At 39.8% G+C, this 26,640-nt stretch overlaps 1 protein-coding gene across 2 annotated transcripts in view; it reads left to right on the top strand.

The window, feature by feature from the left end:
• LOC122798593 (lanosterol 14-alpha demethylase) overlaps positions 1–26,640 on the top strand; it is a 160,509-nt gene that overhangs the window by 68,642 nt on the left and 65,227 nt on the right. For both annotated transcript variants that reach the window (XM_044067670.1, XM_044067669.1), the window contains one exon: positions 6,988–7,162. In XM_044067670.1, the coding sequence (XP_043923605.1) occupies positions 6,988–7,162 (175 nt within the window). The remainder of the gene's footprint in view (positions 1–6,987; positions 7,163–26,640) is intronic.

Here is a 26,640-nt window from a genome sequence, read left to right as displayed (position 1 = left end):
TTGCTATTTGCACTCTGCATTTTTTAATATAATTCAATATTCTTTCCTTCCAAGTGTGTCTCCTATAGCATTGCTATTTGCACTCTGCATTTCTTAGTATAATTCAATATTCTTTTCTTTTTCTTTTTCTATCCCTGAGGCCATTCACATTCCAACACATTTAGTATAACTATTATAATAAGTTATTATTCCCAACTATTGTATATGACAGGTTTTTTAAATGTCTATTTCCAGCTTTTGTGTTACATGCACCCACTAATGTTTGGCAGGTTGATCTTTTATACAGTTGTTTCTTGTCATTTCCATTTGAATCTCTGTCACATTTTACAACACTTTTTTTAAATGAAACCCCTCAAACAAACACACTCTCAGAACACCTCCATAACCTGTAAACTTACACCAGGCACATAACTATGTATATCTTCAAATAAAGGAGTTTAACAGTAGTGAGGAATCATTCTATGTTGAGCAGCTTATAAGCAAAGTATGGCATCTTGGTCCAACAAAGTCATTGTTCCATTGTATTCGGCATTCATCAGACCTATCATTGAGTACAGTGCCCTCTTTGGTATGTAGCTAACCAGGCATATCCAACAGTTGGAACTTCCACATAGATTCCTCACTAAAATAATACAGAGCATAAGTAACATGTCCTATGCAGACCTCCTCACGGTCCTATTGTTGTGGGGAGATCTATGTCTGACATACAAGGCATTGTCAGACCGCACTCTGATAGACCTTCTGCATATTCACAAACGAAACAACACAAGAATTACCCATTCTAAAGACTTAAACCTTGCTTGTGATATAAATAAGACCTGCTGGAGAGACAGGTATGTATCCTAGAGGCTACCCATGTCTCTGGAACAAGCTCCCCATCCATGTGAAGCAGAGTTCCTCCCTAACTCAATTCAGGTGTAACTTGGACAATTTATTTTATTTATTTATTGGATGGGAAACATCAAATTCATATCTGGTTTGGCACCTATGTCACTAATGGACATAGGGAGTCTGTAAATGGTTAATCTCCCAGGCCACTGCTTGTAAATGTTTCATCTCCCAAGCCCCTGCTTACACTTATCAAGGGTACCAGAACTTGTCAGAGATTTGGGATGCACAGCTAGGCTTGAAAAGGCTCTTGTGGTCGTTAGTCTAATAAATGCCTATGAACACTCCTGAAATGAACTATTGGCCCAAATTGACAGCTGCACACACGGGCAAAACCTAACCTAAAATTAAAGTTATCCATGTTAAGATGCATGTTATAGCTTGTGCTCCTACTTATACTAATTCCTGTCTGTTGCTGTCATATCTTTATCACATTCCCAGATGTGAAAAACAACTTGTATTTTTTTTTTCAAAAAACATTAACTTTTAACCTTCAGAAAAGTGCATTGGCTATCCTTTAATAAAACTTAAATTATATACTGTTATAGTAAATGCATTACAGTATTTAATTATCAGAAAAGCTGCTACCTTTAATTCACTTCCAGTTATTTCAAACTTTATTTTTTACTGATCTGCTTGCCCTTGTACCTTTTAAATTTACATTTATCTTCGTAAAAAAATGCCCAGACCTCTTGATTTATTGCCTTCACCTGTAGTCAGCTTGTTTCCACGAAAAAGCTGTCCTCCGGTCCAGATTTCTCAACTGGCACTGAAAATTTATTTGTTTAAAAAAAACTATTTGTTACATTGTGGTCTAATTTTTTTTAAAATCCACTGACATTCCCAAAAATCTTGTCATTACATTAAGAATAGTGATCTAGAGGGGAGCAACATTTAAGAAAATACCTCTTGTTGGTGGATCTTGATTTAGAGTAAACTGGGATTTTATGATTCCCTGATATTATAACTTATAATATAATTATAATTAGAAGGATATATGAAGATCAGAGGCAAAAATTAAAGCGGGAGGGTTCCTCTTAGATAAGCTATGTTTGAACAGAGGAACCAGTCAGGGGTGTCCTCTTTCCCCTGTGTTATCCACTTTATATTTAGAGCCATTGGCAAAGAAAATAAGGGACTTGGAAATACAGTGGTATACTTGGTATGGTAATCAGGAAAAGTTTGCTTTATTTGCAGAAGATATTATTTTGTAGCTGATAAATACAGAAAAGGACATGGTGCAGTGGAACATTATGAAACAGTTTGTTTTTTCATGATATATAATTAATGAAGATAACTTACGGCTGTAGCCTTTTTTATGTATCCACACACAGATTGGTTCAGCAATATGAGGTATTTAGGAGTGTGGATTAAAAAGGCTTCAGTTAAAGCTGCAGAGGATATGTGGGAAGAGACTAAAATAATAATACAAAAGCTGAGAAACTAGAAACTCTTATTTATGGCTGTGGATAGTAAGATGCGAGCAGTGAAAATGTTTTCACTTCCCTTAATTTTGTTTTACAGGTCAGACATACTTTTATCAACCTGAGGAGAAGTTGTGTATAGTAATTAATAAAGAGTTGAAGGAATTTATCTGTGATGGAGTGAGGGCAATAGTTATGTGGGATAAGTTGATACTTCCAATAGAACAAGGTGGTTTAGGTTTACCTTATTTGAGGGAATATTTTAGAGGTACAAGAAAAAGAGAGAGATTGGGATTTTGGATTCAGATCCTTAAAGAGAATAATAACCATATAAAATGTTATATTCAGGAAGTAGCAGAAAGTATTCTAAGAACTAAGGCAATACTAGAATGAAGAAAGGAGATTTTTCCAATGGGGATGACTGCAAGTAGGGGTACAGAAAAAGGCAAGAGGGGGCTGAAATTTACTCATAAAAAAAATGGGTAAAGGCGCCAAGATATTGGGAGCAAATAACTCATGCAGGAAAGGTAATAGAGTGGGATGAGGCCAAGAAGACATTTGGATTGCAGAGTAGAGGCTACCTTCCCTACCAGGCCTTGATCTCAGAGTACAGGAAAGGAGAAATGGATAGGGAGATTTAAAGTGAAGGATCTGCTATGGTAGAATTTTTATTTGACTCTAGAACAGAGGCAGCTGTTGGGGAAGAGATATTTAGAGAGGCATGTAAAATATTGCATGACATCTATGGGAATCAATCAGAGGACACTGGAAGGGATTAGGAAGCGAGACTGGAAAATTAATTTCACAAGCGAACAATGTACAACTCCCAAGTATGTAACCAAGTCCAGAAGGTTTAGGATCTTTGCTTGGAAGTGCTTGCATAGGTATTTTTATACCCAAGCAGACTTCAAAGAATTTTTCCTGAGGTGGATGGCAGGAATTGGAGGTGTGATAGAGAAGAAAGAGGTTACTGTTAACATATGTTTTGTGAGTGTAATGATGTGGCAGATTTTCCAAATTCCCTACAGAGTACTCCGTCAGAAATATTGGTTGAGCAAATGGCTGTAAGTAAGGAAATAATTCTTTTGCAGTTTGATACAGGATCTGAATTGCCTATGCATAGTAAGGCCTTCTTAAGTTTAATTCTAAAAAGCATTTACTAGAAAATGGAAATCCAAAGTTAACACTAACTGCATTTGAGGTACTGAATATTATAAAAGAGATAAAATAACTGGAAGAAGGATCTTTAGAAAAAGCAGAGATTAAATTACATAGAAGTAAATGGAAACAGTGGGAACAATAGATGTAGAATAAGGTTCAAGAAGAGGTGGAAGAGGAGTAAGGTTTATGGGAAGGCAGGAATAAAGCAAATTTTTGTAATGTTGAACTGGTGATAGTAGTAAAAATATATTTTGTGATGTATATTGTATTTAAATAGAAAAATGTTAACTTTTTGTTGTTGTTAATGTATGATTCTTAAGTAATTTAATAAAGGGGTTAAAAATACAGGTAAACAGATGTTTAAGAAGAAATGGCAAGGGGTTCTAAAAAGAAATCTCAAACCTCCCAATACCAAGGACAATCCAACAAGTCTGACTGTTCAAGAGACCTTGTGAACCCCTCCCACCCTGGCTCCATTTTTTTTTCTTCCAGAGACTCCAGGAACACAATCCTGTGTGAAAGGGTCAAGGCTTTTGAATGTTCTCTTGTAATCCAAGCCATTTTTTCTTAAACATCTGTTTACCTTTATTTTTAACACCTTTATTAAAGGTGTGAGGGGAATAGCTCAGAAATTTAGGTCTCATGGCATCTTTTATTCTACTGATACCTATGGCAAGACTCCACATGATAAAGATACAACAGTATCTGAGATCTCTTTGGTCCCAGCATCAACACCCATTATCTGTTTGAATTCCAGTGCTGGGATTTGTCAGAAGAGAAATCTTTTAGGGCAGACTGCAGATCTTCTTAAATCCCTCCCTGCTCCAAAGTAGTAATTCACCACAGATGCTTCAGACATTGCTTGGGGAGCAGCTTCAGGATGGATAAAAGTGCGTGGGATGTAGGACACCAAGGACAGATGCAAACACACATAAATGTTAAGGAGATGCTTGCCCTGTTCACAGCACTCAATTCTGAATCATCTTTGGTCCCCTGGATACTTCAAGTGGTTTTAGACAATACTGCAGTTATGTGGGGAACCAGGTCATACCCCCTTTCCAGACTAGCTATGTTGAATTGGCATATAGCTTCATAGCACAGTCTCATTCCACAGGCTTCCTACTTTCTGTCAGAGCAAAAAAGCAGGATCAGGTCAGACCGTTACGAATGGAAAGTAGATCTGGGGATTTCACAAGATTTTATCCTTCTGTGGGAAGTTCCTCAAATAGACCTGTCTGCTCAGAGAAAAAGCTGTCAACTAACAAGATTCGGTTTCAGGACTTCATGCAAGAAGCCAGGTGCCTTTTCTTTTTCATGGACAGGAATGTTCCTGTATGCTTTTCTACCCTTTCCAGTAATATTGAGGTTAGTACTAAAGATTCCTAAGGAATCCCTCAAAATCATTGTGGTTACTGCCTTCTGGCCCAGACAACCATGATTTTCCTTTCTTTTGGAGTTGGTCAGGAGCATTTACCACAAGATTCGTCAGAGACTGGATCTACTCAACAATAACAGAAGTGTTTGATATACCCTGATGTCTGTCAACTTCAGTTGACTGCCAGAAAGATAGGGTCTTAATTCCCTATAGGCACCTATTTACTGAGGATGTGTAGCAGTACTAATGGAGGCAAGAAAGCCTGCTACTAGAAAATTATATATTAACAAATGTAAAAGGTTTTCTGGTTGGTGGCAACAACAAAATGAGCACCCGTGCAGGGGTAGTTGTTCTTCGTTCTACAATATTTGTGTTAGTTAATATTCTATGGGCTTTCTTTTTCCTCTGTTAAGGTTTATTTATCAAGCATTTCAGCACGAAAGAGCTAATCTGATTAACTTAAGGTTTTTAATACCTCATTGGCCCTCTTCAAATGCAGTCTGGATAATTAGGTGGGAAATCATAAATTCACCCCAGGGGTTCCACCTGTGTTCCTCTTGGAAATAATGGTAGAATTTGTCTAGGCTTTTAAGGCCCTAGAGCCCTTAGCTTACTAATGTCCTGTAATCCTATACGTGTGTATGTATTTTGTTCACAGCATTGCCCTTTCAGAGCTCAACGTCCCTCTCTTTGCTGGCATGAAAACTCTGAAGAGCTTCACACCCAGGCTTGTCTTTTGTTCAGCTCAGCTTGAGCTGCCTGACAGTTTGGGTGCATGGAAGGTTCCCTAAAGTTTTGGAAGCTGGCTGGCTGTTATACCATTGGCATGATATAACCCCTGCCCCCAGCTGTCATCAGTGACCATTCGAACATCTGCTATGTTATTGTGCAATTGCAGTTTTCTGCTTTTAACTAGATTAGGTGAAGGTAAAACACTCTATAAAGAGAATATGGTCAAGGATGTTTAACTGATTCATCACATGACTAAATCACAGATAGTTGATGCACTTTAATAAAACTCCAGTCTCACTTAAACAACTGCAGATTCTCCCCTTCCTCACCTACAAGAACTGACTTATATGTCCCCTATAGTCCTGGACTTCTCACTGTTTTTGTTACTTTTTGATGTTTGCTGCATGCATCTTCACTTTGACAGTGTGTGACTCAGTGAGAAATGTATAATCTTGAGAATAAATCTCCCCATGCCTTTTTATGAAACATATTCTCTTGAATTGTTCTTATTCTGTTAAGCAACCAAAATATTCTGCTATGACTTTTCGTCTTTTCCATACATTCTTCTGACTGCAGATTTTTTTGGGGGGTTTTTTGGCATTGACATCACAAAAGTGAATCAATCCGTATTTTACCTAGAACAGCAAAGAATTCCAAGTTGAATGTTATAAACTAATTACAGTTGTTTAATTATTAAGTGTACTTCATAAATTCAGATAAAAGGTATATAGTAAAGAAGGGCAAATGGTCCTGTTTAATTCATAAGGGCCAGTGCACAGGTAGCTGACCTCCTGGTGCAGATTCAGTGCATCTATCAGGGTTGGCAGTCTCTGTCCAGCTCATGTGTCATGGAGGAAAGTGTAGGTGTCAGCTGCTACAAAACTAACTCCGGCTGTGTCTTAGGAATATTGTAATCTTCTGAGCATATATTACTGAGTATTTTAACAATCTCATTGAAGACTATGCAAATCATAGCATATTAAGCCATGTGTCATCCATAACACTGTATTCAGGAGCCAGTAGAGAACTAGGGGAAAAAAAAAAAAAACTGTGTGCGTTGACAGTAGTGGCCTTCATGGGCTGTAGCAAAAACAATAAGAACAACTTTGGTATGGAGGTCACGGATAAGCAATTGGAAATTAGAGATAGTGGCAGAATTAGTGAATGTTGCATGAGCAGATGTTAAAGATGAGCCCCAAGAGAAAATATAACAAAAATGTAGATTAAAAAAGCTACAGTAGTTTAATGTAGAGGTTAGACCATCTAGTTTTTCTGTGTCCCAGAAGTCAAAGGTAAAATTAATCTTTTATCGGCTTCTGTCAATGACGTTGTGTTTAACTGAAGTAAATACTTAAAGCAGTACATGTGGTTCCATGAAATGACTAATCACCGTTTCCTCTATTGCAGATTTATTTGAGGCTCTGTCTGAACTGATCATTTTGACAGCAAGCCGATGTCTCCATGGTGTGGAGATCCGGAGTTTGCTTAATGAGAAGGTGGCACAGCTATATGCTGACCTGGATGGTGGATTTACCCATGCTGCTTGGCTTTTACCAGGATGGCTTCCTTTACCCAGTTTCAGGTACAACTGTTTGTTTATGTATTTATTTATTTATTTTTGGTAACTGAGGAAAAAGGATCATTTTCAGCCGTAGCCAAAAGACAAACACTACAAGTAAAATGGAAAAAAAAAACAGATCTAGAAAGCAACTCTATAGCACCATTTATCAGAACTGTGTCCATATTGTCTGAATGACAGCCCTTCAAGATGGCTATTACCTCTGTACTGACGATACTCGGTATGGGGGAACAAATGGACATATGTCTAGTTGGGGAGGGCTTGATGAGCAACAGGCATGGGGTCAAAAAAGCACTTAAAGACACAGTTTAGCAGGTGATAATCCCCTTTACCAGGAGCACAATTAGATAACCATAGAAATTGAAATATGACTAATCAAACAAATAATTACATGAGTACTGGCTTCATGTACAGATTAATAAAACCTTGACTGTGACCCAGATAACCTAGAATCAGCTAGAAACAGTGGCATTGGAGGAGCGAGCTGGGGGTGTGTGAGTAACCAATGACATCACCAGGCAGCCTTGTCCACTGCACTGGTGACTTCCATGAGGGGAATCTGAGACATGTCAGGCAGCACCAAGGGCCACATGTGTATGCTTCCATCAAACAGTACATTTACTATGTATCTAATGTTTGTATGCATCAGAGAAAGGATATGATAGTCACTACTGTTGTAGCATGACATCAAACTGCAGTAGGGCTGGGAGTGGTTAGGGCCATACAGAAAACAGGGACAGCTGCCTGGATGACAGGCTGTTTCTTCTGGCTGTGGTACAATGAAGAATGAAAGGAACTGCTTGGATCACTAAAGAATTAATAGTTGGCAGGTAGCAGGGATACAAAGAATATTAAAAAAGTATTTTTTAGGTATGTAAATAATCTTTAGTATTGGGACCCTACAACATTGTTGTCAATTTTGGGGCAGGTTCTTGTGCCACAACGGGTTTGGTGTATCTTGCTGTCTGCCAAGTGTGTAGGTATTTTTATGTAGGGAAAACCGAAAGAAAGTTGAATAGGAGGATTTATGAGCATTTGTATAGTATTTCACGGAAAGATGAAAATAATGCACTTTTTAAACATGTTTCCATGAACCCGGATCATTCCTTCCTGTTCGGTATCCTGGAGGTAGTTAGTAAGGACATCAGGGGAGGTGATTGGGCTAACAAATTGCTGAGAGCTGAAACGAGATGGCAATTTAGGTTGAATGCTACTGTTGCCCCAGGGATCAATGACCACATTAGTATTAAGCCTGAATTAAGGTATCGGGCATCTAAACTTTAAACCCTTCTGGTTTTGTTCCCACATAATTTCTCCTTTTTTTACATATCTTTCTAAGGATGTATATATAACTTTTCTCATGTAGTTTTAAATGTAATTTTATTATGGAATTTTGTTTATTGGAAGTTAGTTTTAACTTTTAAACATTGGACAGTATGTTTTTTACGTTTTCTAAGCTTGTCTAAATAATAATTTTTTGTCACTTTTACTTTAAGGGCTGTTTGGTTCAATTAGGGGACCTTTGTTAGTATAAAAGGAGTAGTTATATAAGCCTTAATTGTTCTGATGAAGTCTTATGACGAAAGCGCTTGACCTTATTGGAGTATTTTATGGTTTGAGTTTTGTGAACTTGTGACTTTTATTAAACACGTTTATTTGAGGTCGTAGGATTATTGGCTTCAGAGTGGTTTCCTTTCTGTTTCATTAATCTTTAGTATTGTTTTCATTGCTGTCATGTAAAATTTATATGTACAATTGTCAGAAAAATATTTTAGATTGTTTCTGTGGACATCCAAGAGGCCTATTGTGTTTGATTGTAGAACATAAAACATTCTTGCACTTTTTAAAAATAGATTTAAAGATTAAACATAGTAATCATTTCTGTTAGTCAGGGTATGTTCATTCTTTGTTTTATCATGTGCCTCTTTTCATTGTTAAATGTCTGGATTTGAGTGATTGCACAACATATTCATCATCCATTTTTATTATTTTTAATCTGCACAATTCAGTTTAATTGAAATTCATGGAATCCGAAATTCAGATGAAAAAAAGTAAGAATGCATTTCTAGCACAGGGAAGTTGTTTTCATGCAAAATTGCTTGATAGCAATGCTGTTCTCACTCCAAATAGCTTAGAATCTTGCTGTATTATTTTCAGAGTGCAGAGGTCTTGTCCTGGATCGGCACCTTTGGCTTTTGTAACTTCTTGATCTCTGCATTTTATAATCATTTGCTTCTGTTTTGATATCAAATGCTTATTTATTTTTGAGTTGCAATATGTCTTTTTTACTGGTTTTCTTCTGGTGTGCATTGGATTTGTGGATTTTTTTACCCTTGGCCTTTGCTAGCATTCCTATGGAGAGTTGTCACAGGGTACTTGTCTTTACTGTACCTTCCCACCACGTGCATCCAGGAATGAAATCAGTCCCTGGAACTTGACTGTTTGTCTTTTCCCTTTCTGCCTGGCCCTGGAAGGATCCCGAGCTATATTTGAATTGAATTCTCTTTTATTTTAGATGGAAAGCCAGTCATCATACCAACAGACAATAAACTGGCAAAATTATCGAAACAAGTGTTACTGAGTGATTAGTACTACTAATGTGAAGAAATATATTTGAGAATATTATTGCTTGCGATGGCTTAACTATGGATTGTACAGAATGGCATCATGCAGCAATGACTGGACCGGAAGGGCCACTTGAGTGAATCTGAACATTATAGTTGTCATATGTCCCTCATAGCTGATCCAGTGTGAATCGGAGTTGGCCCAATGACTTGATAAAATGTCCCTCTTTAAGAAGCATAAATTATAAGGACACAGCAAGTTTTTTTATTCTGTGAGCCCCCCCCCACTTCATCATCCTCCCTTTCCATTTTGAATTATAACCTTATGCTTGTGTTATGTAATTGAGCCTTAACTGTGTAGCTATAAAATATCTCTTCAAATGAGGTAATCCTAAACCACTTTGCTCTGTTGGGAGGATTAACTTATCCCACTTAATGCTTGCCTTTTCCCCCTCCCAGATAAATTTCTTTAATTCTTTATTAATTATTGTTCACAACTTCATCTCTGGTTGATAAAAATATGCCTTACCCATATTTAAAATTAAAGGGACTAAAACACTTTCATTGCTTGTATCTCACTATTTATATCCATCAACAGGAGCTTCCAGTTTCTCATTTTTTGTGTTATTTTGTGTTTAGTCTATTCCCACATATCGTAAGCTGCCATAACAGAAGTCTTTTTAATCCATACTCCTCTGAGTACTTCATTTTACTGTGTGCCCATAAATATGGGTACTGCTGAACCAATTCATGTGTGGGTACATAATTTACAGCTGTAGTCTTTCTTTTGACTTCATTAAGTTTATACCTTGAAAAGACTTTAAATGGTCTCAAAATACAATTTTCTGAATTTTTATCAGGTACAAAATAACATCTGCAAATAAACCCACTTTTTTGATTTACCATAGCAATTGTATCCTTGCATTTCTGACTCCCTTATTTTCTTTGTGAATGGCTCTAAACATAAAGCAAATAACAAAGGGGAATGAAGGCACCCCTGCTGGATTCCTCTGTTCAAAAACAACTTATCAGAGAGGAACCTTCCTGCTTATTTCATTGCTCTGATCCTTCATATAGCCTCTTAATTAACCTTATTAATTCAGGGAATGCAAATTCTTCCATTGCTATACTCATAAAATCCCAGCTTGCCGTATTCACTGCTTTTTCTGCATCAAGACACTCCCAACAGTAGCAGTATTTTCTTACATTTTGCTACCCTCTGGATCATCATTGTTCTACTAATGTGGTCAAATGTTTGCCCCCCCGCACAAAATCACATTGATCTATTTTTGTCAATTTTGGCAACAATTTTGCCATTCTTTTCGGTAGCTTTAGACATAAGCACTTTATAGTTATGGTTTAAAATTGAAACGGTTATGAAGCTGGGTCTTATGGGTTTTTGCCATACTTAAGTGATACAGCCACCACTTTCTTTCAAGATTTTGGTGCTTCCCCTCCTTTTAAGACACTGTTAAACAAAATCTTCCAGATCTTTATCACTTTCTTTCCTCTTAACTTCCAAAGAAAGACCATCTGTTCCTGGAGACTTTCCTGAAGATTGATTATACATCACCATTTCTATCTCATCCCCTATTTTAACTGTTAGTTGTTGAGCCTAATCTTCCATTAATTTGGCATAGTTAAGTCTTCCATAAATATTTCCATTTGTTTTGTTTGAGTTGCAAATTTCTCTGCTTTATACAAATTTTCATAAAACTTCTGAACTATCTCTAAAACCTCTACAGGGTCTGTGGTCATTTTTCTTGTTATAGGCTCCCCAAGTGGGCAACAACCCTTTCTACTTTCTGCTCCCTAAGTCATTGTGCTATGAGTTTTTGTGCTCTGGAGTTATTACTAAATAGTTGTTTAATAGCAATCTTTCTAAACTCATGCAGGTACGTTCATAGGTTTAAACTAGGCTAACGACCACCAGGGTCTGTACAAGCCTAGCTGTACAGCCCAACCCAGTTTTGTCCAAACTTCCTTGGACACATGTATGGTTGGATATGTTAGTTAAGATGTAAGTAAGGGTTATGGGGGTGTGTTAGCTGAGATCAATTTACTTCCTGTTCTCCATCCGTCAAAGGTATGGGGACGAGACTGGAGGTGAATTTCTGATTTTCCATCCAAAGATCAAGGTTCCCTTTGAAAAGAGTCAAGAGATGAGAGCTGCTTCACATAGACGGGGATGTTATTCCGTAGCACAGGGATCTTTTGAGACACGTGTTACCCAGATACTCCCTTAGTATCATTTTAGCAATCTGCATTTGTGCCTCTTCATGTTCTGTGGGAGTCTTCTTATTCTGCAATACTTTAACCTTTGTCAGCCCCAGTAAGTAATTCCTTTTACTTCTTAACCATACGTCTTTCTGTTCTATTTCTGCCTATTTTTAAATCCGATTTTGATTTTATTTGACTCACTAGCTATAACTTCTAAAGATAATTTCTGTCTTCCCTAATAACTCTCAATTTGTTTCCAGAACCCATTCCTTAAATTCCTCTCTTTCATTACCCTATATTTGTATCATATTATTGATGCATGATCTAAAATAGATACTGGATGTGTCTCAAAGCTTTCAATTAAATGAAGATTTTTCTGAAATATAATTTCTGTCTAGTGTAGTCCAGTTATTGCACCTTGGTGAATAATATGTAAATTCTGTCTAAGTTCCTGCTATTGAATTCACATCTTCCATACCAAATATTTTCATAAATTTCTTACAAAATATACTCTCTTTTCTTATATTTTCCCTTCTATGTTACCATGATACATCCTCACTATTGCAAATAAATTTCTAGTTCCTACCTACAAGTAATATTCCCTGCTGCAAGGTGATCATTTCTCCCAAAAATTTCTTAAACTCCATAATAGTAGTTTTTGATGGAAGGTAAATACACCCAGCATAATCTTCCTCCCTTGCCAGTTACCCCTTATTACCACAAATCTACCATTATAGTGTTTTTTTTCCTCTTCTGTCACTATTGAAGTTTTTTAGCAGTAAGTATAATTAGTGCCCTTTTCCTTTTAGGGTTGCCACCTTTTCAAATGGCCAAAGTGGGACATTTTCAGGACACACATCAGATTTTACAGGCCGACACATACCCACGGTCAGTACAAAGGATAGCCTAAATAATAGCTTATTCTTTCAGCAAGTTGATTATTCTGTTTCTTGTAACATTTAGGTATTTTAGATACAGAAATAACTATTTTATGCAACTATTACATAAAATATGGAAAATAATTATGTCCTACAATCTCAGGACATTTGCCATTTTTAATATTTTTTGACAGGACACAACTGCCCAAAGAGGGACTGTCCCTCGCAAAGTGGGACAGGTGGTAACCCTATTTCCTTTGTCCCCTCTGCTGAATAGCCATCCTGAAATCCTTTCTTTGTCAAATTCACATGCACATTTCTTCCCAAATGTGTCTCCTGCAGCATTGTTATTTCTAATCTGCATTTGGTAATGTAATTCAATACTTTTTCTTTTTACCTATACCTGTAAGGCTGTTTATGTCCCAAGATATTATGGCTAGAATAGCCATCATGATAAAAAAAACTATTGTTTCCACCTATTGTACATGACTTTTTTTTTTTGAATATATATTTCCAACTTTTTTGTTACATGTACATACTAATTTTTGCTAGGCTGATCGTTTACACAGTTCTTTCTTCTCTTCTCCATTTGAACCTGTCACATTTTTCAAAACTTTTTGTTTAAATGAAAACCCTCAAACAAAAAAAATACATTTTCAAACACTCCCATCACATACTTACTTAGAACAAATGCACACAATTATGTACATCTTCAAAAAAATTAAGTTTAACCTGCCAGGTAGGATCCACTGCCCCAGTCGTCAGTGGATTCCATGTCCTCTCTGGTTCAGCCATTGCCAGCAGTACAAGAGTAAGAATTTGTCATTCTCTTACCCTCCCCTGCCCAGCTGTTCCAGCATCTGGGCCACTAATCAAACTTGAGTTGCCCGAGTCATATCCATGACTTTATCCCTCTGTGCAACAGAGCTTGGCTATTTCATGTTCTTTTTATTACTTAGACAAATGACATTAGGCCCTTATTAGACTTTAATAGCCTAATGAATTTATCCCCAAAGAAACCTGGCTCTATATTATATGAACAAAAGTTGATATGAACGAATGCTCTTATGAGCGAAAATGCCAAACATCAAAACGCTTTTTCTGGGGTCACAGTACAGTGAAGATAGGAATATTTGCCCTTTCCTCACTGTAGTGCAATCTCGGAGTTGGAATATATATTTAGCAGGGGGTATGGGGGGCGCAGCCCCCCACAATATAACATTCGATGTCCTGCATTTTCGTTCATAAGAGCATTCATTCATATGCACTTTCGCTCATATAATATAGACCCAAGAAACCTTTTGGTTAGGGAAGGATGGAATGCACTGACTTTCTGTCTGAAGGAGACTGGGTATGCTTTCTGGATCTCCAAGATATCTACCTCCACATCAAGATTGCCAAGGAGTCCATGAGGTTTCTACACTTCAGTCTAAGAGCACTCACTACCAAATTATCGTCAGTGCTGTTTGGTCTTACCTCAGCCCTCAGGGTCTACATGGCCACAGAAAACCGGTGTTTGCAGGCAGTGAAGGTGTTTTCATTCCTAGATGACTGGCTTTTGGCCAGTCCACCATGGAACAGTTTGATTTCTTCTGAGATATCTGTTGCCATTCTTTTTTTTTTTTTTTTCAGTCCCTGGGGGGGTCAGATGTTGACATGTTTTAAGTTATAACCTGGGCACTGTATCATGTAGGAGTTGTCTTCCCGCAGACATGATCCTTTTACTACAAAACTTGGCCTAACAAATCATCTGCTCTTTTAATGACAACATTCATAGCTCTGAAGGTGTTGGCAGTGATGGCAGTACCAATCTACATAGTTCCCTTTGCCAGGTATTTCATCATAGTTTCATGGTGGATATTAAAAATTTTGTAGTTGCAACTTACAGAGCCTACAGCATTTCATGAATTTCTACTGAATTACATCCCATCATAAGTGGGGCTTCACACTGCAAACTTAAATCTGGCCAGTCCAGTCCAAATTCCCGCCCTAGTAGTAGCAGTCACCACAGATGGCTGTATCCTAAAGTCGGGGGGGCTTTGTCAGTGGCACACTGTCCAAGGTGTATTGTTAATCAGTGTCACATTTCACATCAGTTTCTGGAGATGAGAGTGGTCTCCTTCCCCCTTTAGAACTTCCTGGATTCACTACAGCAGAGTGTGATAGCCATCCAGAATGACACCATGGCAATTCGTTATGGTGCTGCCATTCTTAGTAACTTTTAGGCATCCCAAAAATCAAAACTTGAACAATGCTTGATACTGCTTAATTTCTTTTTGAACACGTTTCTTCACTAGCCCTTCCAATATAATTTCAAAGTCTCATCATTTTATGGGGTGGAATGGGCAGACTGGAATGGGGCAGGGTAGTGTGAACATTGTAATTTGTGTCTCTCATGCTAGTATGAGAGGGGCATTTGATTACTGGGAAAGTCTGACTGGATAGGAGCCCATTTTCAGTGGAGGCCCAGAGCAAAAATCCCCAAAGTATTACAAAACATTTTCAGAAGTATAATTTCACAGTTTACAAAAATAATACAAAAATATCTACAGTTTAAATAATTACACCAAATTAGACCCAATATGAAAACACTGGTTAAGAAAAGATATGTTATGACAATGATTTGCTATTTAGAGACATTTATAGAGAAATTAAATGTAAGTAAGTAAAATACAAACAGGAGCTGCAATATGCAGTGAGAGAAAAGCAGGCTTATGTATATTTAGAGAGAAAGCCGCGGGGAGAGAATGTGATAGAAGTAATGAAGTGAGTGAAGAAGTTACAGAAAGGAGGTGTAAGGTATGAATAGGTACGTGTTCACATTTAGGGTATAGTTTATCCTGGTGTTCATTCAGAACGGCGACAGATTTTGGCCAAGACGTCTGTCAGAATAGTTTTGAATGATGGGAGGGAGGGTACTGACCTGATGGATGGAGATAAGGACTGTAGGTCTTAGCAACACGGTACACGTATGGACAATGTCCAGCAGATTCGATAGGTTTGGGAACAGACAGGAGATTTTGGTCATTTTTAAATTTAAGAAGTAAATGACTATACCCATTTCCTTGTAACAAAGTAGTATACCAGTAAAAAGGGAACTGGGTATGTCATCACTTATTTATTTTAGTGTTTTGGTAACCTTGTACTTCTGTTGTAGCTAAGGAGCCATGCAGGACCACAAAAAAAAACAACTCACAGTTCAGGCACACAGACATTAATATTTAAGGAACTCACACACATTCCTTTAAATGTTAATGTCTGTAATTTTTTATTTTATTCTTTTCAGATGAAGCAGAACTGGAGGAAGCACAGATACCTGCACCCCACCCGACCTTACATTATTAACATGCTATGAGTGGTGATAACGTATGCACTCAAGTCACTCCACAGCAAGTACAAATATGACTCTGTCATTGTCCATGTTGCAGTGAATGACTTGAGACGTACCTCCATGGACTACATGAAAAGAGACATGGAAGAGATCTCGGATCATGTGGCCCAGGCAGGTATGACCCTAGCCCTGAGTAGCATCCTGCCTTTGCCCAGAATAATACCACAGTATGAGGACAAAATGACTGACTTCAACAATTGGCTAAGCTTCTGGTGTCATTCAAAGGGGATCCAGTATCTGTCTGCCTGGGATGACATGATCGACAATCCACGATGCTTTGCCGGAAATGGCCTGCACCTGTCACCCCTGGGATTCAAGTTATTGGCTACAGCTCTTGCCATCCCTATAGTGCCTTTTTAGGCAAGATTCAAAGGACAAAACCACCACCATAACGGATACAAGCATGCAAAATCTGAAGGTAATGCTACTCAATGCTAGAAGTCTAACCTCAAAATGCATTCTCTCGAGGCACTCCTAAAAATGGAGAACATTGATATCTGTGCAGTAACTGAGACCTGGTTCAGGGCTCCAGAGAGAACCCCTGCAGTACCAGGCTACAACTTTTACCACACTTTTTGGCCACCAAATCAAGACCGAAATGCTAAAGGTGGAGGAGTGTCCATATTCACCAAGGATATTCACACCTCCAGGCTAGTTGCCCAACACAATGCATCTGAAATTCTCCAGGTGCAACTAACACTAGGTAAGACTGCAATCGAAATTGTAGCTTGCTACAGATCCCCCACCATGCCCCAAGAGTCTCACTACACCTTTCTAAACATACTGGAAAATATTAAGATACAGCCAAACACCCAAAAACTGGGTGATTTCAACTACCCTGCCATTAACTGGGAAAACTACTCGGGTACCAACCCCTTTTCCCAACGGTTCTTGGAATTCATAAATTCCAATGCCCTGCATCAACTAATCCATTGTCCCACCAGGGGCTCCAATATCCTAGACCTGGCCATTACCAACATGGGAGATAGATGCTCCACACCAGTGGTCACCCCCTCATTGGTCAGGTCTGACCATAAGGAAATCACCATTGACATCCACATCCCACCCCCACCCCCCAGTAAGGAAACCTCTGTAAAAAAATTTCCCCAAAGCCAACTTCATGCTACTTAAGTCAGAAGTGACAAACTTCATGGCACCCATGCAGATGGGAGCTGAAAGTTCGACTGCTGAATCCTACACTAAGGCACTGTACAAGCACATCCACTCGTGCATGAATTCTGCCATCCCAAATAGAACCAAGACACTGTCCTCCAAAAAAAGGAAGCCAATCTGGTGTTCCCCAGCCATAAACAAACTATACAACAGAAGGAAGAACTGTTGCAGAAAAGAGGAAAATCCCAGGATGCAGAAAACTCCCTTACCAGCCTCAGTAAGAAGCTGAGATCCTTCATAAAATCCTCCAAAGCTAGTTACGAAAATAAAATTGCCAAAGATTCCAAAGACAACCACAAGGCATTCTATAGTTATGTCAAGAATCTAAATGGAAATGCTCAGATCTGCTCTAAGCTCCAACAGAATGGCATTAAATATACTGATCCCAAGGATATTGCCAATATCCTGGTAGATCGATTTAGTGCCAACTTCACCCCCCCCGAAGGGCCATCTCAATGCCAAAAGATTGCCAAATTCCGGTAATCAATGCCACACAGGTAGAAACTGCACTCTCCAAAGCTAAGAATACAGCATCCATGGGACCAGATGACATCCCGGGCTGTGTACTACATGAACTACAAAATGAACTGGCACCTCACCCAAGTGTCATGTTTAATCATAGCCTCACCTCAGGCTTCGTGCCCACTGAGTGGTGCACAGCTACAGCTATCCCACTCCACAAGGGGGGATCCACCATCCCATCAGTCTGACAAGCCTGATCTGCAAGGGCATGGAATGCATTATTATGGAACTTATAAACAAAGATATTGGCAACCTTCAAACACTGGACCCCACCCAGTTTGGGTTCGTGAAGGGCTGATCTTGTCTCCTGGACCTGATTGACTTCTTCGAATCAGTCTCCAGAGCTGTGGACTAGGGTAAGGTGGTCCACAAAGCCTCACTCTGGGAACTTCTATGGGAAAATCCTCGGATTAAGGAAAGAAGGCCACTGTCAACCTGGGTCCCCAGGTCCCTGATAACCTCTTCTGTGCTTAGTGGATTGCCACCTATATGGTAGCTTGGGGTTACCTTGTTTTTCCCGAAGGGTATGACTATACATTTTTGGCGTTTAACTTCCAGGCCATGGCTCTGGCACCAGCTATCTGTTTCCGTGAGTCCCTTCTGAAGGATATCAGTGTCGATGCACTTTCCACTATGGCGCCCAGTTTGCAGTCATCTGCAAACTTTGTCAGCCAAAGTCCTCCCATGTTGGCCTGTACTTCTGAGAAGTAGATGCCAAACAATAGGGGGCCAAGGACCGTGGGACACGGCTTGGAGTCTGACACAGCGCCAGCAACTCTAACCCTGTGGGTTCTGTCCTTAAGCCAGTTTGCAACCCATCTTGTGACATATGGGTTTACATTTAAGCTGGTAAGTTTTTCTACAATACCCGAGTGGGGTATTGTGTGAAAGCCTTTGCAAGGTCAAGGTAGGCTGTATGGACTGCCTTTCCCTCATCAATGGCCTTGGTGACTATTTGAAGAAGTCGACCAAGTTCAAAGGCATGATCTTCCCTTGACAAAGCCAAACTGGGTCGGGTCCAATGTCTGCAAGTCCCTATATCATTGTTTATGAGCTCCATTATGATCCTCTCCATAGCTTTGCAGACTAGACTTGTTGCTTATGGGCGGTAATTACCAGGGTCCGTGAGGCCACCTTTGTGGAGTGGGACCACAGTTGCCGTCGCCACTCCTTGGGCACGTATCCTGTGGTAAGGCTGAGATTAAACAGCTGCCTTATGTGCGGGTTTAATTCCTCATTTAGCTCGTGTAGCACACAGCCGGGGACACCATCGGTCCCATTGATGCTGTGTTTTAGCTTTAGAGAGCAGCTTTCACCTGCGCATTTGAGATGTCCGGGAGGCTACACTCGGCTGGGATAGTTATCTCTCCTTTAGGGGAGAGGGGTGAAGTTTGCACTGAACCTGTCTGCCAGTATGTTGGCAATGTCTGTGGGTTCAGTGATTTTTGTATCATTTGGACTAATTCTGAGCATATCTGTGAGTTTCCACCCAGGTTCCTAACATAGCTGAAAAAGGCCTTATGATTGTCCTTTGAATCCATGGCAATTTTTCTCTCAAAATTGGCCTTAGTTGATTTTATGAGTGCTCGTATTTTTTACTAATAATGATCAGGGGTGACTTCCTTTTATGGATTTTGTTCTATCATGTAATAGCTTTCTCCTCTTATTGTAAAGTTTGTTAATGGCTGGGGTCCACCAGACTGGGCGTTGCCCTTTGTGGAAAGAGTCTTGGTTTTATTTGGGATTGCCTGATCCATGCATTCCTGGAGGTGTTCATAGAAGGCATTTGTAAGGGCTTCCACAGCTTGGGTTGTGGTTTCCTCTGACTCAGGGGCCTTGAAGGATACCACACCAGTCTTGAGTAGTGTGAAGTTTGCTTTAGAGAAGTTCTTCACTATGGTCTTTTTTTGTTTGGGGTAGGGGCGGGATGTGGATTTCCAGTGAGATTAGTTTATGATCAGATCTCACCAATGAGGGATATACTTCGGTGTGGAGCATTTTGTCCCCATGTTTGTGACAATGAGATCTAGTATATTTTCTCCTCTCGTGGGAACAGTGACTAGCTGTTCCATGGCATTTGAATTTATGAACTCCAGGAACCGTTGGGCTAGAAAGTTAGGGCTTGAGTAATGTTCCCAGTCTATATTCGGGTAGTTGAAGTCACCCAATATGATGGTGTTTGGAGATACATTTATACCCTCCAGTGTCTTCAGGAAGGCTGTGTGGGGTTCCTGAGTTTGAGAGGGTGGCCTGTAGCATGCTACAATTTGTAGAGCAGTTTTGCCTATTGTTAGTTGCACCTGGATGGTTTCCAAGCTTCATGCGTTGCCACCAACCTGGAGGTGTGAGTATCCTTTATGAATCTGGATACACCCTCCCCCTTTGTGGAGTGGTCCGGGTTTTGGGGCCGGAACGCATGATATGAGGTAAAACCTAATAGTGCCGGGGTGCTCTCAGGAGCCTTGAACCAGGTTTCAGTTACAGCACAGACATCGATGTTCTCCATACTGAGAAGGGCCTCGAGTGCGTGCATTTTGAGATTTAGACTTCTGGCATTGAGCAGCATTACCCTCAATTTCTTCCCATTTTTGTTTTCTAGGGTGGTAGGTTTAGAATTTGAGCCTTGCCTAAAAAAGGAAACATGTTTTGTAATGCTCCTATTTTCACATAAAATCATTATTTCATGTGAAAATAGGTGTAGAACTGCACCTAGCCACCAGAGAACTTCTTAAAAAAAGTGAAATGGAAGGAATGCACATACTGCTTTTCTTTTCGCCAAGTTGTACATAACCTTTACAGACATTCCCGCATTCTATTTCTTAAAGTCACAGTATACTGATTTGATACTGCTTAATTTCTTTTTGAACACGTTTCTCCACTAGCCCTTCCAATATAATTTCAAAGTCTCATCATTTTATGGGGTGGAATGGGTAGACTGTAATGGGGAAGGGTAGCGTGAACATTGTAATTTGTGTCCCTCATGCTAGTATGAGCGGGGCATTTGATTACTGGGAAAGTCTGACTGGATAGGAGCCCATTTTTCAGTGGAGGCCCAGAACAAAAATCCCCAAAGAATTACAAAACATTTTCAGAAGTATAATTTCACAATTTACAAAAATAATACAAAAATATCTACAGTTTAAATAATTACACCAAATTAGACCCAATATGAAAACACTGGTTAAGAAAAGATATGTTATGACAATGATTTGCTATTTAGAGACATTCTAGCCAATTTATAGAGAAATTAAAGGTAAGGAAGTAAAATACAAACAGGAACTGCAATATGCAGTGAGAGAAAAGCAGGCTTATGTATATTTAGAGAGAAAGCCGGGGAGAGAATGTGATAGAAGTAATGAAGTGAGTGAAGAAGTTACAGAAAGGAGGTGTAAGGTATGAATAGGTACGTGTTCACATTTAGGGTATAGTTTATCCTGGTGTTCAGCCAGAACGGCGACAGATTTTGGCGAAGAACTCTGAAAGAATAGTTTTAATGATGGGAGGGAGGGTACTGACCTGATGGATGGAGACAAAGACTGTAGGCCTTAGAAACACGGTATACGTATGTACAATGTCCAGCAGATTCGATAGGTTTGGGAACAGACAGGAGATTTTGGTCATTTTTAAATTTAAGAAGTAAATGACTATACCCATTTCCTTGTAACAAAGTAGTATACCAGTAAAAAGGGAACTTGGTATGTCATCACTTATTTATTTTAGTGTTTTGGTAACCTTGTACTTCTGTTGTAGCTAAGGAGCCATGCAGGACCACAAAAAAAAAAAAAAAACAACTCACAGTTCAGGCACACAGACATTAATATTTACGGAACTCACACACATTCCTTTAAATGTTAGTGCCTGTCATTTTTTATTTAATTCTTTTCAGATGAAGCAGAACTGGAGGAAGCACAGACACCTGCACCCCACCCGACCTTACATTATTAACATGCTATGGGTGGTGATAATGTATGCACTCAAGTCACTCCACAGCAAGTATAAATATGACTCTGTCATTGTCCATGTTGGAGTGAATGACTTGACAGGTACCTCCATGGACTTCATGAAAAGAGACATGGAAGAGCTCTCTGATCATGTGGCCCAGGCAGGTATGACCCTAGCCCTGAGTAGCATCCTGCCTTTGCCCAGAATGATACCACAGTATAAGGACAAAATGACTGACTTCAACAATTGGCTAAGCTTCTGCTGTCATTCAAAAGGGATCCAGTATCTGTCTGCCTGGGATGACATGATCGACAATCCATGATGCTTTGGCAGAGATGGTCTGCACCTGTCACCCCTGGGATTCAGGTTACCTGCTAAAGCTCTTGCCACCCCTATAGTGCCTTTTTTAGGCAAGGTTCAAAGGACAAAACCACCACCGTAACAGATACAAGCATGCAAAATCTGAAGGTACTGCTACTCAATGCTAGAAGTCTAACCTCAAAATGCACTCTTTCGAGGCTCTCCTAAAAAAGGAGAATATTGATATCTGTGCAGTAACTGAGACCCGGTTCAAGGCTCCAGAGAGAACCCCTGCAGTACCAGGCTACAACTCTTATCACACTTTTTGTCCACCAAATCAAGACCGAAACGCTAAAGGTGGAGGAGTGTCCATATTCACCAAGGAAAGAACTACGCCCTTTTCGAGCGACTACTCTACTATGTCCCACAACCTGTAAAAACAAAACAGGTCTTCCCCTGCACAGCGTGAGGCAGAAAAGAACTACGCCCTTTTCGAGCGACTACTCTACTATTGCCCACAACCTGTAAAAACAAAACAGGTCTACCCCTGCACAGCGTGAGGCAGAAAAGAACTTCGCCCTTTGCGAGCGACTACTCTACTATTGCCCACAACCTGTAAAAACAAAACAGGTCTTCCCCTGCACAGCATGAGGCAGAAAAGAACTACGCCCTTTTCGAGCGACTACTCTACTATTGCCCACAGCCTGTAAAAACAAAACAGGTCTTCCCCTGCACAGCGTGAGGCAGAAAAGAACTACGCCCTTTTCGAGCAACTACTCTACTATTGCCCACAACCTGTAAAAACAAAACAGGTCTTCCCCTGCACAGTGTGAGGCAGAAAAGAACTTCGCCCTTTTCGAGCGACTACTCTACTATTGCCCACAACCTGAAAAAACAAAACAGGTCTTCCCCTGCACAGCGTGAGGCAGAAAAGAACTTTGCCCTTTTCGAGCGACTACTCTACTATTGCCCACAACCTGTAAAAACAAAACAGGTCTTCCCCTGCACAGCGTGAGGCAGAAAAGAACTTCGCCCTTGGCGACTACTCTACTGTTGCCCACAACCTGTAAAACAAAACAGGTCTTTCCCTGCACAGCGTGAGGCAGAAAAGAACTTTGCCCTTTTCGACTACTCTACTATTGCCCACAACCTGTTAAAACAAAACAGGTCATTATCTGGTCATTTTAGTATAGACTTTAAAGTAAAGTATTATTTAAGGGTCCTCAGCACTAGCACGAATCTCCCTAGGCTTACCCCAACAAAAAATCCAAGCTTGTTTGCATATACTCCACTTAAACTACAGAACACACTCTAAAACTAAGGCAAACAGCTATAAAATTTTAAAAACAAGCTCCCAAAGCATAGGAATTGAACCTGATGTTTGTTTAGACGAGATTACTCACCTGCAAGTTAATTATTCAGGAGTTGCATCTTGAAACCTGGGCTCTAGTGGCTTAGTGGATACCCCCACCCCCATTCTATCCCTGTTACAAAGGTTTGAAATAACCCTTGTCTGGTGCCTTTAATTTCAAATCCCTAGTGCTGTAGGACCTTGTTACCGCCTCTACCTCCTGAGGTATGTATTAAGCTGTTATTCATTGTTCCTAATAGACTGTTAAATGTATTTAAGTTGAATTGTGTGATTTAATAGTAACTGATGTAACTCTTTTTTGCTACATAGTTACATAATGCACTATTGAATGGCATGAATATTGTAGCTACTTGTTTCTTTAAAGCTAAGTTGTGTCTCTAAAGCTAAATGTGTTTGGTAACCAGACTTTAGTATGACAAGCTCTTTGCAGGGCTGTTCATTAGAGTGAAAATTGAGAGCCTTCTGTATATTTTTTGAGAAGCAGGATATTCAACATTCAACATTCTCTGACTCTCAGTCATAAGGCACTGTTGCAGTAAAATGCTAATGTGTTATAATGATTTATGCTATATGTAAAGATATGTAAAGATTTTACTAACATAGTTTAGGGTTTCCTCTTCCTCGGGTAGTCTAATGTTGTTTAAGCTACACAGCTGCTTCTGACTGCCTCTGAAATCAATCTCTCTCTCTATCCCTCCCAGGTCTTCCCCTGCACAGCGTGAGGCAGAAAAGAACTTCGCCCTTTTCGAGCGACTACTCTACTATTGCCCACAACCTGTAAAAACAAAACATGTCATTATCTGGTCATTTTAGTATAGACTTTAAAGTAAAGTATTATTTAAGGGTCCTCAGCACTAGCACGAATCTCCCTAGGCTTACCCAAACAAAAAATCCAAGCTTGTTTGCATATACTCCACTTAAACTACAGCTATAAAATTTTAAAAAAACAAGCTCCCAAAGCATAGGAATTGAACCTGATGTTTGTTTAGATGAGATTACTCACCTGCATTTATTATTCAGGAATTACATCTTGAAACCTGGGCTCTAGTGGCTTAGTGTAAACCCCGCTCCGCGAGCACTCGCTTCGCTCATGCTCGCTCCGCTCCCCACCCCCTATTCCCACCCACCCCCAGTACTCGTACTTTTATAACCTCAAACCACTCCCCCTACTGTCCACTAACTTCCTGTACCTCACTACCGCCCTCTAAGATCAAACGGAATATGACACCACCCAGGAAGTTTATCATACTAACTCTTTTTCCCCTCCTACTTGTCCCTTACCTAGCTACCCTGTATGAAACCTGGTCTTACATAGGCTTCCACCACCCAGGCTACCAAACCAACCCCTCCCCCATAATTAACAGAGGCCATGACTCAACTCCCTACTCACCCTCCTTGTTAGAACTCGAACGCTATGTAATTATCAAACCTACCAATATTAGGCCAAATGATAAACATTACTACAAACTTCTACTCAAAGCCCTCAAATTCATTACCACTCTGAATCATAGACTATCCACAGATGGTGATATCCACCCCAACCCTGGCCCTTCCCCTCCACTCAATTCTAATTCCACCCTATCCTCCCCTCCACTTCTCAATCTAAACTCTAGACCCTTTAACTCTCTTCTGACCTGTCATCTGAACATCAGAAGTGTAAACAATAAGATTCACAACCTACATGCCCTTTTAGCTACTTGTTCCCCAGACCTACTATGTCTCACAGAAACCTGGCTTAAACCAAGTACGAAAGACACACAGATAATCCCACCAGGGTATGATATACTAAGAGCAGTCCGAATAACTTGTAAAGGTGGCGGTGTAGCCATACTCTACAAAAATACATTACAAATCTCCCTTGCCTCTCCACAACCCCTCCTAATAAACAATGCCGAAATTCTACTTGTAAAACTTCAACCAAACAAACATAAAAGCATAAATATAGCATGTATTTACATCCCCCCAGGCAACAATAATAACAAAACCTTAGAGGACTTTCTCCACTGGTTAACTCAAACTCACCCCAGGAATCCATAGTGTTAGGTGACTTCAACATCGATTGGAATTCCTTCTCATCTAGCTCCCCATCTAGCAGCATAAATCTACATGGCTTTTCTCAGCTCATATCCACTCCTACCAGACTAGGTAAACCCCAAAACAAAGACAGCATCCTGGACTGGATCCTTACTAATAAAGATCCTGACCAGTACTCAGCAGGTACTCACCCAGAGGACATGAGTGATCACTTACTCACCTATGTTATCAAATTCAAGAAAATCACCCCCTTCTTACAACCATAAAAAAAATCAGGAACAATAATAAATTCAACGCCTCCATTTTTCAAACTAAACTTAAAGCCCACAACTGGACAATACTCAAGTCTCTTCCTCTTGAAGAGGCAGTTATCTACTTCAACACCACCTTCCTCAAGATTCTAGATTCCCATGCTCCAATACGGTCCATTAGAACTAAAACTAAAACCGCACCATGGCTCTCTAAGGAAACAAAATCCAAAATCCTATCTAGAAACAAGATGCGGGTCACATGGCGTACCTCTAAAGACCCACACTCCCACCAAACCTTCCGGCAACTTAGAAATGAAACTAAAAGAATGATCTTAAATTATAAAAAAAACTTCTTCCTCCACCTCCCAACACAAACACCTTAATAATCCACAAAAATTCTGGGCAGGCTTAAACAAGCTCCTGCACCCAGGCCAGGCAACCACCCCCACTCCAACAACTTGCAAACAACAGTGCCCTGTAAACATTGCTAACACATTCAATAGTTTCTTCACAGAAACTATACAATCCCTGGCCACACAATTCAAACAAACAACCAGCCCACTCCACTACCCATGCCAGCAGAATACTACAACTACATCAGATCATCTATTTACCTTCGATCCAGTACCCATATCCTCTATAACATCTCTTATTAAAAAACTAAAACCCACTAAGCTAGCAGCTGACCTTCTCCCAGCTGAGTATCTGCAAAAAGCAGCTGAGGCCATTTCCTATCCCGTCTCCATAATCATAAACCGTACCTTGTCAGAAGCCTTCATCCCCTCCATATGGAAAATGTCCCACATTATTCCTCTCCATAAAGGTGGTAGCTCA

Source organism: Protopterus annectens, chromosome 3.part1 (genome assembly GCF_019279795.1).
Source record: "Protopterus annectens isolate FY-2018-M chromosome 3.part1, PAN1.0, whole genome shotgun sequence".
NCBI lineage: Eukaryota > Metazoa > Chordata > Ceratodontiformes > Protopteridae > Protopterus > Protopterus annectens.
This window is presented reverse-complemented; position numbering and strand designations above follow the sequence as displayed.